The following is a 19,317-nucleotide window of genomic DNA, read 5'->3' on the forward strand; positions in this document are numbered from 1 at the left end:
ATTAGGTTAGTTGGATATTAGGTTGATATTTTTTCTTTCAACCTAATATTATTGCTTTCAACTAACATCATACAATTAAGTCTAATCTGTTGACAAAATGAATTTAAAGTCAACCTCTAAATGTTTTGTGTATAGACATATTTATAAATGTTACTACAGTCAATGGTTACACATACAATTTGACCTCTTAATAAATCAAAATTCTGAGTCAAGATTAAGATTAAAATAAATATTTGAAGGCAAATTTAGCAACCTATATTAACTTACATTTATAAAAAGGCCTGTCATAATTTTGACTGAATCTAAAATTAAGATTCTTTAGGTCAATAAAAGTTAAAAAAAAAAATGTTATCCTCGCTAATTCTCTTTTTTGTTGAAAGTGTTTTTTGCTAACATTCTTGAGTCTCATTTCTGGGTGGTAACGGGCTTCCATATTTCTACCTCATGTGCCAGGACACTTATAAAAAAGAAAAAGATATATTGTATGGTCCAGGCTACATTCACACAAACAGCATTGTGGAATTATTGTGGCAAAATAAAACATTTTGTCCATAAAATCTTCATTTACATTCATTTGAAATGACAGCATTTTGGATATTGTGTTCGCTGGAAGATGTTTAGCCCTGTGCTTCCATTTAAAAAGTCCCTGTCCGGCTGCAGCGACTCGGCTGTACACGTGTGCATCATTCTGTATTCTGCTAAAGAGTCACACAGCTGCTAAGTCTACAAGAGTTGCATTGGTTTCAGAGTGCGTGGGATGTTTTGTTTCATGATGACGGAGGCTTCCCTCCCTGGTGAGACTTTGCATCATATTCAAGGCGTTTCAACAGTAACATCACTCTTCCAGTCCAACACACACATTCATGATCTGTAGGTTCATTAAAGAGCTGGAGCAAACATCTCGTAAGGTGCTAAAGGTATTCAACATAAGCGGTGAACATGTAACAAGACTCTTGTGTTTGTTCCACAAAATGCATCACTCATATATTCACACATTTCAACGAGCACAATATGCACCTAAAAAGTAAAAATACATTTCTAAGAAGAAGTTAGGTGATAGAGAGATGAAGCAGACACATCATTCAGCTCAGTCTTTGGTTAGGTGAGAAGCCAGCAGCACTTTAGAGAAGCCTCAGAAACATTTGGACAGGATCCCTGAAGAGCACCTGATTCACTTCAAGTGGCGAAGAGTCAACAGAGAAAGGGCCAAGGGGAGAGGGGAGAGGGGGTCTGGTTTGGAAGCCCTTGGTAGGTCAAACTGCTGGTTTACAGAGGGAATGTGATGGATGCTGGTGACGGCAGGGAGAACATCCACTGCATCCACTGGTGGAGAGTCAGTTCAGTCTTCACGCGTGAGCAGGAAGCGGAAGGTACCCTCGGAAGCATCGGAGAAAGTGAAGACCTGCGGAAAGGAAGGCGGCGGCTCCTGCAAAGCAGCGGATGAAACGGAGTCCCTTTATTATTCGCAGAGTGCTGGGACTCCTCAGTCAGGTAACAGAAAACAGAGTTCTCCCTCCAGGGCCGAAGCTCCTCTCACAGCAGAGGGGGGGGCGACTCTTTCAGGTTCCGTGGTGGTGTGGGTCTGCAGCCTGCTGGAGGCCTTCATCTCTTCCCTGACTTCATGTAGGACGGGATAGCCCCTCGGGCGGTCAGGCCTTCGAAGCGTTTGTAGGTGTAGTTGATGAAGACCCAGTCCTTGTTCTTCAGGTCGGCCTCCGTCTGGTTGGACACCGGAGCGACTGGGGGGAGAAGATGCTTTAACTTATTGCAGACGTCACAACAGAGGAGCAGACTGTGCAACAGAAAGAGCAGCGTACCTGTTGGGGTGAGGATATCTGAATCAGGGAACTCATCAAAGTTGGAGGTGTCGTCGATGCTTTTGATCTCGATGGGGATGGCAGCAGGTCTCTCTCTGAAGAGGCGGAGGTGATGTGAGAAAGGTGAGTGGGACAATCACCAAAGAGAAATCATGCATTGGAGAAGTGAGGGAGCTGGTGAGGATCATGTTTGCCTGGAAACGGTTAACCAGGTTCCAAAGCAGCTGATTTGGAACCTGGGTGGCAGTTCCTATTGTCACTTGAGATAAAGCTGCTATTTCTGGCAAGCAGCTCAGGCAGTTTAAGCAAGCAATACGAGCATTGCAAAAATAATTCTGAATCAATATTTAGTATGTAGCCGTGTAGTTGAAGGGCCCTGCTCACCCTGTCGTGTTATTTTCTAATGAATGGCTGCTAGCTACACTTTATCCTTCACTTGATTGTCCCGAATAATGCAACATTTTCTCGAGCTGAGAGTTGAGCACATATCTATACCAAGGTCTTCTGAAAACCCTGAGGTTACCAACTGAACCAGAAGTCAAACGTTTGTTTCTGATTAATACATTGAGCACATTCCACAAAAGTTGAAAATAAAAGCACCCCGATAGAACGGCAGTCTGTCCCCCTTCGATTTTTGTACACTGAATTATATTTTTATTATTATATTTATACAACATTGTACATTTAGAAAAACTGGTATCAAGGTAAATGTATTGTTTGCAATAATGGCCACCACTACTGATGAAAAGTAGTGGTTTAAATACATGTTGTTGCACTTTGAGAACCTACTGAAGTCAGACTCTGTACAGACACAACTCCAAGCTACAACATCTCTAAGATAAAGAAAATATTTGAAATGTCTCCTTGTGATAACTGTCCTTGACCATGTAAAAGCCCCCACCTGATATGGTCGTAGTCCACCCCCTCAAAGAAGGGGTTGGACTTGATGTCCTCCACCCCCACAGCACCGATCCTGTGCTCCTCCTCACAGCAGAACCTGAGAACAACACACGTCACATTAATATCACACAACTCATAACTCGGAGCAAACCTTTCAGGTGCCCTTCGACATGTTGAAGAAATAAAACGCCCTCATTGTCATTATACAATACTAATAGATACTGATATGTGTTATTAATGCACAGTGAGAGAGAGAGATGAACACAGGAGATCTTGCCTGAGGATCAGATCTTTGGCCTTCTCTGATATAGGCACTTCTGGAGGAAAAGTTAGCGTCTCTCTCCAGTTCATCACTTTCCTGTACGTCTCCTGAGGCGTCTCTGAGCAGAAGGGGGGGTAACCTGCACACAGGGAGGACAGCAGAATCACCAACTGTCCCTTTCAACCACATCAGCCTGAGGGTAAACAAGCTCGAGACAGCCTTACCTATCAACATCTCATACATGATGACACCCAGGCTCCACCAATCACAGAGCTTGTTGTATCCATTCTGCATGAAGACCTCTGGGGCGATGTAGTCGGGGGTTCCCACTGTGGAGAACGCCTACGAAAGGGACGGGAAACAACAGTTGGACTATTAAAAGCTGTTTGCTCTGAGCTAAAAGATGAAGATAAAATCATTTATCCAATCTGACCCTAACTTCAAAAAGGGGCCGTTTTATTCATTTTGGGGTTTTCCCTCTCCTGTAGTGTGTTCTATAGGTTTTAGTGCATGTAAATGGTCTGCAAAGGATACAATCCCTGTGACACTCGCGCCTCTATTGGCTAGCGCTCCAACACATTGTACGTGATAGATGATGTCCTGCCCATGGATGATAATAACTGGATACAGCGTGGGAGGCGGGGCCTCATTCATTCCTATGAGAGCTGCTCATTAGCGCATGATGATAAAATGGCCCAACTTTTGAGAGAGCGAAACGTCACAGATTACCCAGCATGCCTGAGAAGTACCCGTATGTGCACTCATAGCGCATGCGCAACTTTAAAATGCTCGTTCACATCAAGCACGTCAATTTGCGTACACGTAACAGCACCGCGCGTTCATGACAGCATGGTAATGGTTTGTTGTTATCATGGATTTTATATGAACGAGGCGGCAGTTAGCAGCTAGCGGCTAGCTAGTCATTATGCTAATGTACACATCAATCGTTATGTACTTATATTACGCTGTAACAGGATCTAGTGATATCCAACAGAGCTTCATTTAGCATGAAATAATTATTGCACTGTATTTATATAATAATATATACTTATATAATAAGTAATATTAACTTTATTTAATACAACATTTACGGTACAAGATTTAATCATACAGCCCATGTAGTATGATAATGAATTATAGCAAATATATCCATGATTACAGCTCCGTGGGGTGGCAGTAAGACGATATGGGTCCGTTCTTATTGTGCATCCATGGGTAAAGATAAACGCAACTCACATTGGTTTCTCATACAGCATCTCTGTAAACTACGTGTATTCACTGAATTTCACTCTCTGCCTTTAACGGCTCGTTATAGCTCCAATAGCTCCAGCCCCACCCTCCCTGTGAGCACAGTGTGCTCTGATTGGTCGGGGTCGGGACACGTAACATGAACGTGCCGGGCGGCACGGTCCCGTGGGTTAGATGCGCGTTCATAACGCAGAGGGAAATAACTCTCAGAATAACGTTATTAGCACATTTTTACAACTTGAGGAACGAATGTTTTTAATAAGGGCTATACAAGTGTTCATACTGGGTAGTTTATTTAGTTTAAAAAAAATTATCCAACGAGTTACAAACCACTCTTTCCCCATGTAAGTCAATGGGAAAAAGTGTTTCCGGGCCTGGCAACCAAACGGAAGTGTAGTACCGCCGTTTGGCCAGCACGAATATTTTCATCAGACTCCGGCGCACTTCCTGGGGGCTTGGTCCTGCCCCTTAGCCTAAGCGGTTGACCAATCACAACAGAGCCGGCCAGCTAACCAATCAGAGCAGACTGGGCTCTGGTTTCAGACAGAGGGTGAAAAGAGCTTTTTGAACATTAAAGCATGGAGACATGTCACAGTAGAAGCTCTACATACTGATATACACCTGAACATCAGCAGGAGAGGACTCTTTAAAGTAGAGACACTACATACTGATATACACCTGAACATCAGCAGGAGAGGACTCTTTAAAGTAGAGACACTACATACTGATATACACCTGAACATCAGCAGGAGAGGACTCTTTAAAGTAGAGACACTACATACTGATATACACCTGAACATCAGCAGGAGAGGACACTTTAAAGTAGAGACACTACATACTGATATACACCTGAACATCAGCAGGAGAGGACTCTTTAAAGTAGAGACACTACATACTGATATACACCTGAACATCAGCAGGAGAGGACTCTTTAAAGTAGAGACACTACATACTGATATACACCTGAACATCAGCAGGAGAGGACTCTTTAAAGTAGAGACACTACATACTGATATACACCTGAACATCAGCAGGAGAGGACTCTTTAAAGTAGAGACACTACATACTGATATACACCTGAACACCAGCAGGAGAGGACTCTTTAAAGTAGAGACACTACATACTGATATACACCTGAACATCAGCAGGAGAGGACTCTTTAAAGTAGAGGCTCTACATACTGATATACACCTGAACATCAGCAGGAGAGGACTCTTTAAAGTAGAGACACTACATACTGATATACACCTGAACATCAGCAGGAGAGGACTCTTTAAAGTAGAGACACTACATACTGATATACACCTGAACATCAGCAGGAGAGGACTCTTTAAAGTAGAGACACTACATACTGATATACACCTGAACATCAGCAGGAGAGGACTCTTTAAAGTAGAGACACTACATACTGATATACACCTGAACATCAGCAGGAGAGGACTCTTTAAAGTAGAGACACTACATACTGATATACACCTGAACATCAGCAGGAGAGGACTCTTTAAAGTAGAGACACTACATACTGATATACACCTGAACATCAGCAGGAGAGGACTCTTTAAAGTAGAGACACTACATACTGATATACACCTGAACATCAGCAGGAGAGGACTCTTTAAAGTAGAGACACTAAATACTGATATACACCTGAACATCAGCAGGAGAGGACTCTTTAAAGTAGAGACACTACATACTGATATACACCTGAACATCAGCAGGAGAGGACTCTTTAAAGTAGAGACACTACATACTGATATACACCTGAACATCAGCAGGAGAGGACTCTTTAAAGTAGAGACACTACATACTGATATACACCTGAACATCAGCAGGAGAGGACTCTTTAAAGTAGAGACACTACATACTAGGGGTGTAACGGTATCCGTATTCGTCCCGTACCGTCACGGTTCGGCACACGCAGTCACACGACGAATACGCCTTTTTTTTACGAGTGGGAAAAAAGTCTGTCATTCAGGGCAGTATCCACTACACTATATATAATCCAGGGGGCGGTATTGCGCCTAAAAGCTGTTTGCCAGCCGCCCTTAAACAACAAATGAAGAACAAGAAGAAACACAACAACAAAACGAACAAAATACAAGAAGAAAAGTTAGTATGACGATTTCAGATAACACACAGGAGCTAGAACCCACCTGCTTCTTTTAAATCAGCTGTGTGGGAACATTTCAGGTTTCCTGTGGACTACAATAACGGTGGAGTACGAGTGGTGGATCGGACGAGTGGTGGATTGGACGAGGACGGTGTGTCGGCGTTGTTCTACAGCGGTGCGGTATGCTAATGGTAACACACGCCAAACATGCTAAATCATATCAGAAGGCATCACCCAGATTTGCCAATCACCGGAGCCTGGCAAAAGACAACAGCAGTTCAACAGCTGATCCCTGCTGTTTTTAAGAAGCCAAGAGACATGAGAGCTGAGAGACCAAAATAAATAACGGAAGCTTTTGGCATATGTTTTTCAACGACTTTGCGCTCTTGAAACACTTTCTTATTATTTATGATGTCATATTTTCAAGACATTCTTTTTAGTTTTACAGCTTGATGAAACCTTTTTGTTTGTCAGCCATTATAGATAATATGGCCATCTGAGTGTACTGTGTATGGTTTGTTTTTAACTGTTTAATACAGTTAATTATTCAAAAAAGAGTTCTTTATTTTTAAACTGAAACTTGCACTACTGTTCAATCATAAATAACAACAAACCTGGAATTATGCATTTGGGACTTTTTTTTGCTTTTTCTTGTTGTACCGAACCCGTACCGAACCGTGACCTCCAAACCGAGGTACGGACCGAACCGTGACTTATGTGAACCGTTACACCCCTACTACATACTGATATGAATGGACCTGAACATCAGCAGGATATGCCCTCTATAAATTGAGCTGTGTTTTTCATTTGAGTCATACATAATTAAAGGCCGGTGCCAAACTGCTGTCGAGTGTAATGACATCTGTGCTCAGACCTACCAGCTGCCTTCTGTTCCTCTTCCACGTCTCTGCTTTCCTCTTGGAGTTCATGTTCTGGAAGGCTGAGGACAGAGAGCGCTGATGCAGTGAACAGGCTAACATGTGGTGCCAGCTATTTCAAATACTTTTTTATTATGTAAAAAATAGAATAAACACATATTGATAAAAAGATAAACAAATGTGCTAGAGATGAGATCAGTGGAAGGTGTGCCCTACTTTGTTTACTGAGGTCGCTGGCGCTGGGCAGGCTGTGGTTCAGGTTCTTGTAGAACTCTGTGCGGTGCGCTCTCTTCAGTCCGGTGCACAGCCCAAAGTCTGACAGCTTCACGTGACCCTGAGAACACAACACACACTGTTAGAGCTGCTGTACACTGCGAGGGTTAAACAGTATGGCCGCCCTGACTCTCATTCATCTCTGTGAGGAGCAAAGTATTCATATCATAAAGAGCTCATTTAAATGTTCTGTGTTTGCTAGCGGTTCACAATAATGGCCAGAATGATAAGAATTATTTAGATGTATAAAGATTCTTCATCACAATTATGAATCGATTTTGTGAAAACAATGTATTGCACTTTAAATAAATGTAGCACTGATTTATTTTTCATATAAGAAAAAAAGATTGCAATATTGCTATTTCTGCAATATGTATTGTGATATAAGATAAATAAAGTATTATTTAGGAACGATGGATCCAATTTAAAGTTAAACACAGCGACCTGGTGCATTTTAAGAGTGAAATAATAGAGTTGGAGAGAAATAATGAGGCTAGATTAAGTCAATGTTGTGCTCTAATCATAATCACATTTGTTCAAAGGAATTATACATAAGGTCACACTCTCAAAAGTGTGGTAAACTAGAAGCTTCGTGTTTCAACACGGGTCGGGTGGCCGTTTGCCCACACCGCCTCAGAGAATGATCGCATTTTTAAATTGGATCCATTTTGCAGCACTTTTGTATGCTAGACTTAGGAGGGTAAAAAAGCTGATATGTTTTCATAAAGGGTTTTGAAATGCCCTTAAGTTCACAACACCAACTCATGGGAAACTGCCGTAAAGTAAGTGTAATAAAAAGCTGAATATGGTGTATGATGATGATGGAAGGCCTCACCCTGGAGTCCAGCAGCAGGTTGTCTGGTTTGATGTCTCTGTGGATGAAGCCCAGCTGGTGGATGGAGTCGATGGCCAGCACCGTCTCAGCGATGTAGAACTGAGTGGCCTCTTCTGTCAGAGTGTCCTTCTTCATCAGCAGGGTCATCATGTCTCCTGCAGAACAACAGCACACACAGCAGGATGTCAGAGGCATGGACACAACGGACAGACCCTGCCGTCTGACTCACTTTACACTTTAATACTGGACGTATATGTTTATATATGTATTTTTTCTTTTAATGTTTATTTTAAATGCCATTTTCTTAATGTCTTTCATTTTTTGTAAAGCACTTTGAATTGCCTTGTGTTGAAAAGTGCTATATAAATAAACTTGCCTTGCCTTGCTTTTAAAAAACATGCTAATCGATGCTTTTATTACATATAGGCTGGATTACTGCAATCCCCTATTATCAAGCTGCCCCACCACATCCATCCAAAATCTTCAACTGGTACAAAATGCTGCAGCCTAGGGATGCACCATAGACTGTATATATAAAGGGGTGCACCGATACATCGGTGAGACATCGGCATTGGGATTTTTCCGCCATCCGTAAATAAGGTATATACAGTAAAACATCGGTATCGGCAAAATTGTTACTCCAAACATCGGCGGACATTTTTTATATCGGTGCATAAAAGGAAAAAAGGACCATAGCACTGCAATTTTAGCAGCTCTACAGTGGTTTCTTCTTCTTCTTCTTCTTACTTTCAAATCACTAAACGAACAGTCAGGCATCATTGTACCTGACAGATGTTTGAATCCACTACTGCCCCTCTAGAACAGTGCTTCTCAAAGTGTGGTCCGCGGACCACTGGTGGTCCGTGAGCGCCCCCTAGTGGTCCGTGAGTATATTGGTAACATTTCACATTTGAAATAAATAAATAAATTTAAGTTTTCCGCACTCTCGCGGGAATATCTCCGCAATGGAACGAGCTTAAGTTTCACTTTCTATTGCATGATAAAGCCCAGGGCAACACCTTCGTCACACATGTTGTCACTTGTTTGTACCATTTTCAGGCGATTTAGAATCTGTTCTAGAAAAACGATGTGTTTTGGGATATTTGTAGCGTTAGGTGGTCCGCGAGTGTTTTTTTATTGGTTAAGTGGTCCTTGGTATGAAAAAGTTTGAGAAACACTGCTCTAGAACACTACGCTCCCAGGGTGCAGGTCTGTTAATGGTGCCCGGAGTCTGCAAAATTCTTAAGTTTTTACTTTTAAGGGTGCGCTCAAGACCTTCCTTTTTAACTATGCTTTTACTGGAGCTGGTTTCAGATTATTCCTTATGTTCGTCCTCCTGGTTCTTACATTTTATGGTATTTCATTTGATTGTTTCATTGGATTTTTTGTTGTCTTTTGTTGCATCTTAATTCATTCTATTTTACACTCTATCTCAGCATGCGGCTCTTTGCCTAGTTTTATGCGGCTCTTCAGTTCATATCGAATTTTATATGTGTGAGTTTGGGGGAGAGACACTGACTCCTGACTAGTGTTGCACGGTGTACCGATACTTGAAAGGTAAACCGCGATACCCTGCCGTTAAAAACGTTACGATTCCTCCGTTTCATTAGTATCGGTACTTTAAGAATGACGGGGAAAAGTACTCCGGTGAGAAAGCGCCGTTTTAATAAGAGCCGTGTGTGTTCAGCGCTGTGCTTCCACTCCCTGCACTGCAGCCGTGCCTGCAGTCCCTCCCCTCTCAAGCACGTTCTAAGTGCCTCCCCTCTCTCGTGCACTCGCTAGCTGCCAGAGCTTAAAAGTTTGTGTTATGGTTATAGTACTGGTGTGAAATAAAGCACAATAATTACATCTAAGACTGTTTACCTTTTTTAAAGAAAAGTATCGAAAAAGAATCGGAATCGCAATTCTTGACTTGGTATCGAAACCAAAATGTTGGTATCGTGACAACACTACTCCTAACAATTAAACCTGATATTTAGTAGGTCTGTTAAGTATTGAATGCTGATAATTCTGACGTCATTTGGCCGGTCAAAGTTGTTTGGGCTCGGATAAAATCACTCCGTTACTTTCGTCCCGTGTTACTTTCGTCCCGGCTCTCCCTACGTGTGTATGTGTGGTGTCGGGCAGGGGCGGACTGGGGGGAAAAAGTGGCCCGGGGATTAATTGACAGACAGGCCCACTTAATGCGCGGCATGTATCGGCCGGCCGGCAACAAAAGTATGTTACTTAACAAAAAACCCTATGCATTTTATGTTATTTTGGACCATTATTCATATAGTAATCACATTACCTGAGCCCTTGAGTTGCCTAGAGCAAAATAGTTACAGCATATATTTATCAAATCAAATCAAGTTTTATTTATATAGCACATTTATAAACGATTTTTGGTCGATCCAAAGTGCTGTACATATAATAAAATTAGCCTACAGTAGAGACACTTTACAGCAAATACAACAACACAGATTGTTCAGATTATCAGTATGAGAAAAACGACACCCTCTATCCTTAGACTTTAGTGATTTTAATGTTAACAGATCATTGATGCAATAACATTTGGACCCAATTTGCCTGACTTGACACATGGAATAAAACATGGACGTAGGAAGCATCCTCAATGTGGGTGAGACAATTTAACAGGGAGTGTGGGCAGGTGATGGACCTCACCTCCTCTAGGGGGGTCCGGTGGCATGCTCCCCCGGGAAGATTTTTTTTTTTAAATGTTGAAGTTAAATGCATCAATCTGGTGCACTTTGAGAGCAAAATTAGGGACTAAATCTATGGATACATCTCTCAACACCCATATGAACAGATTTACTTTTTCTTTCAACATTTATTTGAACAGCAAGTGGAGGCAAAAGTGACTGCACCCAAAACAATAAACCTGCTAGCTAACTAGCGTAAACTCAGTAACAGAATGTGGGCAACACGTTCTTCTCCACAGCCGCGCGACCTCTGAGTCAGACGTCACTTCCCCCTTTTCTATCCTACGGGTACAGCCACTCCCCCTGAACCCCGTTTCCCTGCCAAAAAAAAAGGGAGTGGCCGGAACACTGCAAATTTGGGCCGGTAGGATTTAGGCAAAAAAAAAATAAAAAATTTATTTTTATTTTTTTGGCCCTCCGGCCCACGCACAGCACCGGCCCACCGGGAAAACTCCCGGTATTCCCAATGGCCAGTCCGCCCCTGGTGTCGGGTGTCAGTATGAGAGGATGACAGCGCGTCTAATTTTGATGTGGCCCAAGAGCCAATCACAATAATACCTGCGATGCAGTGAACCAATTTGAGGGGGGGAAACCTATCGTTGATTAAACACTATCCAGTGTTTCCCCTACCATTGTCTTGAAGGGGCGCTGCGCCCCGCCAACGGAGCCCCGCCAACGGAGCCCCGCCAACGGAGCCCCGCCAACGGAGCCCCGCCAACGGAGCCCCCCCTGAAATTCAAGGTGTTTAAAAAAAAAATATATATGATTTTTTTTTCTTCAATATACCGTATATATAGCACCAAATTGCAAATAATCTATGACTACTGTCACTTTTCACATTGAACATGTGCTCTTTTATTAAATAAACTAAACGCTTTCATTTGAAGTTGTGGGTTTAGTGTTTTTGACCCTAAGAAACACTGATGCATTAATCAATAACAATAATCCACAGCTCCTCTCTCTGCTCCAGAGGATTTAAAAAATATATATCCCAATGCCACAAAAACGCATCAGTGACGTGGTTGAAATCTTGTCTCCAGAAAACAAAAAACTGAAACAAGCGGTATCAGTGACTGTGTGTTTGATGTGGCTCTTTGCAGTAACATAGAACAAATGTGGCTCTTAACCTCTGACTGGTTGGCCACCCCTGCTCCATCTTATCTTTTCATTATTTTCCTGTAATTTTATGTTTCTGTAAAATCCACCGAGAATGTGCAAAGGGGAGTCTCCCTCCGCAGCCGGTTGGCGTAGTTTTGGCACAAAAACAGCAGCCCCGCCCCGTCTGTGCACACGGAGTCCGACTCTGGAAAAGCTTCACAAGTACGTCGGTACGCAAAGGCACGTAGTGACACAAGTGACGGTACGCATTTCAGATTTTTGCCGCACATGCCTACCTGCGTATCAGTTATGTGCACCCCTGGTTATATTATATTGCTGTGAAAATATAACTGGATTTATTCAAGTTCTCATTAGTGTTAATTTCGTCAGCTATTTTTTTATTTAGTTTTAGTCTAAGTCCTGTGTTAAATTTCCTTTTTAGTTTTAGTCATATTTAGTCACCTTCATCCTGTTTTTATTTAGTCCAGTTTTAGTCGACTAAAAGTCTGAGCATTTTAGTCATATTTTAGTCAAAGAAAACTAATTATTTTAGTCTACTTTTTGTCAATGAAAACAGTTGAGTCTTTTTTTAGTCATCAGATTATATAGAACATTTCAGTCAAACTAGTCTAGCCAAAACCAATCATTTGTCATTTTAGTCAAACGTATTTCACAATAAGATTATATCTTGTCCTTATTTGATGAAAAACACAGGTTGAATGATTAAGAATGCAGCTTTGCAGAGAGTATCTGGTCAGGTGTGTGGTGTTTTTACCAGCTGTGTTATGGCCACATTGCTTCCCTTCTGATGAAACAATGCATTCGCTTTTTTTCTCCGCCTCATTGTAGCGAAAATGGGCCCAAATATCACATCGTTTCTTTCTCCCAAGCAGTGGTGGCTTTAGACTTTTTCGTTGTCAGTCATTTTGACGGACAGGATCGTAACATTTCCGTCATAATCCATTATTATCCGTCGAGTGCACAATTTATCACTCACTCGCGCTGACGGGGGGGTATTCGGTTAACGCGACCACTGCTCCCAAGCCCTGTTGTTGCCATTTTATTTTCTGTTGAATAAGGTTAGTTAGACCATGAGTTAGACCCGAGTCTTCCTGACAGTTCATATTGTGCCGCTGCCCGGTGTAATTCAAATCTACCGCCGCGCGCAGCACAGACACACAGCTGCCGCCCTGCCGCAGCACCGGAAATGGAACTGCTGGGAGAAAAACTGACTATCAGAGATGTAACGTTATCTTTGATAATATTTCGTCTCCTCATTTTTCGTCAACGAAAGTAAAGAGAGATTTTGGCATAGTTTTTATTTAGTAAACTACATTTTCGTCTCGTCACTTTTCGTCAACGATATTGCATGATGATTTCGTTACAGTTATTGTTTACTGCCGTCGGTGCCGTCTCGTCATCGTCTCGTTTTCGTCATGGAAAAAAAGGTCGTTGACGAACATATTTCGTCATAGTTTTAGTCAACGAAATTAACACTAGTTCTCATCAAAAACTACATTTGAAACAGAATATGGTATAATTCATGTTGGCCCAATACTATTTTTTATAATAATATAAATTATCAAATAAAGTCAACATTTCACAGTCTTTACTGAGCTGTGTGGTTTGTTCAACTTTTAAAAGATGTTTGAATGGTGATATACACAGTGATAGATGTTAAGGACTAACGTTTATAATAAATACATCTGTATTGATTTTAAGATATTTTAATAGTTCATACAATCATACGGATTGGGATCATTTGTATTAATGTGGACCGGAGGGAGAGGGTGACGAGCAGAAGTTTCACTTTCCTTTTTTATTTCAATTCCAACTTTGGTCCTGAAGAATATGTTTCTCTGTTGTCCACGTTCATAAAGCATACAGCAACAGCATCAGAGCACGGTGCAGAGTCTCTAGATGAGTTTACAGTAGTCCCTCGTTCTTATTAAACATCCATGTTGTAGTCCGCTGTATAGAAAACTGTAGTTTCCATAGTTTCCCCACAGCAGCAGACGCACATTCATGACGTCCGCTGGCGCATCAGAAACACGTGGGATAGTGAAAGTGCAGTCGATTCTCTAAAGTACCGCGGTCTCTTCTCCTAAGTCCTTTTGAATTATCCTATCCACTATCCCTTAACCCCGTGACGTTTCACTCAGAGGTCAAGGAATAGGAGATAGGGTTAGAACTTAGGAGCTGATTTTTGGATTATCGGAACGCAACCCTGGTATTTAGTCAAGCTGGGCTGCTGCCAACTGGCTGCTAACAGCTAACATTAAAGCTGCAAAGCCGTTGTGTCCTTGGGCAAGACATTTCACCTGAATTTGCGCCTGTGGGTATTGTCCACAGTACATGACCATTACATGTATGTCTGATATGTATGTGTGATGTGTATCTGTAAAGCGCTTTGGGTCATGGAAAAAGCGCTATAATAAATATAAGGAATTATTATTATTATTAACTAGTTCTACTCGTGCCAATTAAAACACAGATCTGTTGTTGACAACGTAGCTTTATCAGGGTCAATCCTGGACGTTTTCATTTGAGTTATATAGCGTCCTTTCAGATTGTGACACTAAGCACTGTCTAGGCACGGTTTATGCTGGAGTTTCCAAGCACGGATCCCCAGTACCTGCGATACTGTAAAGAAAAGAGTAACTTCGTATTTTCAGTGACATCAACTTGGTATGTGAGAATTGGCTCTTCTGACATTCCTACTTGAGGAAAGGGCCCAGAATCACTGTTTAGTTTTTCAGATAGTTTTATCTAATTATCGTACTTATCTTCATGGGGGAGTGGAAACTAACATTAGTTCCTCCAGTTGGAAAATTCATCAAACGATGAGTTAAAAATAATGATTAGACGTTGACGATCTAACCTGGTTGGAAGTCACTTTTGTGTTAGCAATGTCAGTGGTCTGAGTCAAGGCGTCATACCTCCAGGCAGGAACTCCATGATGAGGTAGAGGTTCATCTTATCCTGGAAGCTGTAGAACATCTTCACCACCCACAGGCTGTCTGCCTCTACCAGAATGTCCCTCTCAGCACGAATATGACCAACCTGAAGACAGAGAGCAGGGTATATGCAGGAATCCTGAAGTCAAATTTAATACCTTTTAAGACCCTTTCCATACATTTTAAGACCTCATCGCCACTTCCAGTTCTAACCGGTTACATTGGTGACACACTTTACCTCACATTTACTATATACAGTATGGATTGTAAGATAGCACAACTAAACAGCTTGTGATAGAAAAAAGCACAAGAGAATGAATTGTGTGACTAACCCAATGCAAGGTTTATTAGAAAAAGAAACCATTAGATTTAGGCATTGTTCCCAAGAGATAAAACTAAAAACGATATATATGTTAAAGGTCCCATGTCATGCTTTTCCGGTTATTACCCGTCCCCTTGTTGTTATGAAGGTTTTTATGCATGTAAACGGTTTGCAGAGTCAAAACCCTCAAAGTACACCATGTAGCGAATAAAACTCTAACACAGAAAATACCTCCCCAAAACGACTCATTGGTGAAACGTCATCATCCATTTGATTCTTCCGGGTACGAGATTACGTACCCGGAACTAAATGGACCAATCCGTGGAGCCGTTACGTTAAGCCCCCGCCGATTGGTCCAAATTGACACACACACACACACACACACACACACACACACACACACACACACACACACACACACACACACACACACACACCACACACACACACACACACACACACCACGACACACACACACACACACACACACACACACCACACACACCACACACACACACACACACACACACACACACACACACACACACACACACACACACACACACACACACACACACACACACACACACACACACACACACACACACACACACACACACACACACACACACACACACACACACACACAACACACACACACACACACACACACACACACACACACACACACACACACACACACACACACACACACACACACACACACACACACACACACACACACAGTGTCTCTGCAGACCCATTCTCACAGCGTTTATCAACCTTTTTCTGACTCAATATCAAGCCACACTTATTGTTTTTACTTCGGCTGTGAGTTTGTGTGTGCTCAGGATGAGTTTGGCTGTGTTTCGCTGTGTATCGCTAAACAAGGAAACAACACCTCCACGGAGTTTAGCGCGATTCACAACATCCCGACCAATCAGAGCACACTGTGCTCACAGGGAGGGTGGGGCTGGAGCTATTGGAGCTACAACGAGCCGTTAAAGGCAGAGAGTGAAATTCAGTGAATACACGTAGTTTACAGAGATGCTGTTTGAGAAACCAATGTGAGTTTGGAAAATTGCACAATATAAATCTATTCTAGTAGACCTCAACAATGGAATTATGATCAGTGGAAATGGCCATGACATGTCTCCTTTAACACTTTTCTCGTTCTTAATATAGACTATATTTAGGGTCGATATGTGTTGACTTTACTTTAAAATAGCAGATCACTGTGACCGGATATAGTTCGGCTTAGTGAACGTGTGTCTCTTCCTTGGAGGAGCAGCATCGGCCGGACTCCGCTGCTCCTCCGCGCAGAGACTCTGCAGCGGTGCGTGTCAGCGACTTGCAGTCAGGGGAGGCAACGTGTTGTTGCAGTAAATTAAAGGGTGTTTCATGTTGCCGTTGCTGTGGACCTTCTTAATACCTTGGAAAATGCCGTTTAATAATTTTGAATAGCCTTAATTTTCGCTAAATTGTTTTATCAACTTTTAATACTTTTGAAGACCCCGCGGACCCCCTGGAGAGGGACACTCACAGGGTCAAATATGTCGTCTGATGCAGCAGCAGCATCCTGTCACACAGAGTTCTGCCTCACCTGTTCCTTCTCCAGCATGTCTGCTTTGCGGAGGATCTTCATTGCATAAACATGACCGGTGTCTTTCTTCTGCACCAGACGAACCTGGAGGCCAAAAGGACAATGTTAACCAAAAAACTCACAGAAAGTTGATCAAAGGAAAAAGAACCTGTTAAAAAGTAGTATTGTAAACAGATTAATGTAATAAGAAAAGGGTGTTTGTGACCTGCTCCATCAAAATCAGTCGCATTGACCCAAAGACACATTTTGAGTTGTATACACTGTTGGAAAGAGGAGATTCCTAGCTTTCTAATGATATCAGGATTGTTTTTGCACTCCAAATATTAAGCAAAATATGTCCCATATGACTGTCACCGAGTCATCATTTTGAGAAAAAGGCCTTCAAAGTTTTCTCTTCTCTGGAATCCATCGATCTGATTGATTATTAGCAAATGATCAAAATACTACCGAGGGAAGATATTTTCGTTTGGATTACTGGTCTGGGGGGAAGCTCGCGAGTGTGTGTGTGTGTACGTGTGTTTGTTTGTGTAATTTTGCATTTGTGTGTATTGTGTTTGTTTCCCGGGGAAAACACTCACGAGAAACACCGGCTGTTGTTATGCCTGCTGTGACGTAACATTACATGTTACTTGTTAGACGCTTTTATCCAAAGCGACTTACATACTCAATACTGTGGGCAATCCCCACAGGAGCCATTTGGGGTGAAGTGTCTTTCCCAGGGACACAACAACATGCTGACTGCAGTGGGGTTTGAACCTCTGACCCCCTGATCAGAACACCAACGCACTGCGCCACACGCCTCCCACTGTGACGTTAAGTTACTCCGTTCTCCGCTTGTAATTATGCTGAAGCTTCAAAGTTGTATTTATCATCTGAATTTGCCGAAACAAGTTTAATATTCTGAAAGCCAAGACTTTGTTGAATTGAAATCAGATGAAAACAAACTGTAACGGACCCTGCCGTGTTATCTATGATTACTATACGCCTTGCATTCCTAATTTCAGCCGGAGGGAGGGGGGCGGCGCTACGGAACAGCAGATTGGCGAGGGAGAGGTGCCTGTCTTCATCCCTTTACAAGCTTCACAAATGTATTTATCGTGTGATTTTGGAAATAAAAGCTTCATATTCTGAAAGCCAAGACTTTGTTTATTTAAAATTTTAAAAAACACTCAAACCCCGAAAAACTATTTATTTACGTAAATCCACGTTTATTCTGAAATGAGCCGTTGCGACTTCCGACTGATTTCGATAGAGCGCGTCACATATGTGCATTTCAGACACAGGATGTACGGAGCAGCAGACAGAAATAATTATTTCATTACAGCTGTCTGTCACTTAGGAGGCAGAGTGCTATTATACACCAAGGGAAGCCATGCTACTCATATCAGTCAGACTCAAGAATGATCTTCCTGGTAATATTAACCCAATGCCGACAACACACATTATAATATATAGATAACATTTGTTTTCCTCTTTGTGATCCAAGAGTTTGATCTTTAATGCTTTCAAAACGCACACAGGAATCATGTTCTAAATATTTATGTAAAATATGTTTACCTCTCCAAAAGCTCCTCGGCCAATCACCTTCAGGGACTCAAAGTCCTCTAGACCCAGTCGAGTGCGTTTCAGCCGCAAAAACTCGGTCTCTTTCCTCGCATGCTGAGAGCGCCGGATACGTTTCTGCAGAGCAAAGGTCATGTCAAATAGAAAATGATATAAAGAATATTTTTGCACAGGTGACAGTTCAAACACCTACAGCTGTGGTCCAGCAGATCTAAAACTCTTAACACTATGACAGGAGAGAACAAATGATGTTGTACAGCCACAAAGCATGCTGGGAAAAAAGTGCACGTGTGTTTGTCACTCACCTCTTCATCTGCCAAGCCTTCCTGATCCATCACTTTCTCCAGCTTCTGCTGCCTAAAGAGATAATATGACACACATTAGAACATCCCATCATATTAGAGGGCCCTGCTACGGATGCTTCTGACACTATACACGTTTCATTGTTAAACTCAGAGATATCCGATACATATCAGTCAAAAGGATGAATTGTAATACTTGAATCACTAGACATATAATTAAACTCAAACAAGATTTTTTCTATTGATTTAATTTAATTATTACATTTCATCATTATCTCAGAAAGACAATTCACATTTCTAACAGTACGGCTGTTATAAGCTCGGGGTCTAGAGTTTGAACTCTTGCCAGTGAGCCGGTTTTAATGTTAAGCTTTTAAAGTTATCATTTAGAGATTTCCCTCTATGACCCTCAAACCCACATCTGTACGAACTAAACTATTGTGTCAT

At 41.9% G+C, this 19,317-nt stretch overlaps 1 protein-coding gene across 2 annotated transcripts in view; it reads right to left on the minus strand.

Annotated features, from left to right (window-relative positions):
- Nucleotides 1–303: 303 nt before the first annotated feature.
- The window catches only part of stk38a (serine/threonine kinase 38a), a 29,947-nt gene continuing 10,933 nt past the window's right edge, over nt 304–19,317 (minus strand). For both annotated transcript variants that reach the window (XM_034218460.1, XM_034218461.1), the window contains exons 3-14: nt 18,874–18,925; nt 18,563–18,685; nt 17,006–17,089; nt 15,063–15,186; nt 8,324–8,478; nt 7,432–7,549; nt 7,216–7,277; nt 3,204–3,321; nt 2,995–3,118; nt 2,719–2,814; nt 1,818–1,912; nt 304–1,739 (exon numbers count right to left, since the gene is read on the minus strand). In XM_034218460.1, the coding sequence (XP_034074351.1) occupies nt 1,603–1,739; nt 1,818–1,912; nt 2,719–2,814; nt 2,995–3,118; nt 3,204–3,321; nt 7,216–7,277; nt 7,432–7,549; nt 8,324–8,478; nt 15,063–15,186; nt 17,006–17,089; nt 18,563–18,685; nt 18,874–18,925 (1,288 nt within the window). In that variant the 3' untranslated portion in view covers nt 304–1,602. The remainder of the gene's footprint in view (nt 1,740–1,817; nt 1,913–2,718; nt 2,815–2,994; nt 3,119–3,203; nt 3,322–7,215; nt 7,278–7,431; nt 7,550–8,323; nt 8,479–15,062; nt 15,187–17,005; nt 17,090–18,562; nt 18,686–18,873; nt 18,926–19,317) is intronic.

The sequence above is a fragment of the Gymnodraco acuticeps genome, unplaced genomic scaffold (genome assembly GCF_902827175.1).
Source record: "Gymnodraco acuticeps unplaced genomic scaffold, fGymAcu1.1, whole genome shotgun sequence".
Lineage (NCBI taxonomy): Eukaryota > Metazoa > Chordata > Actinopteri > Perciformes > Bathydraconidae > Gymnodraco > Gymnodraco acuticeps.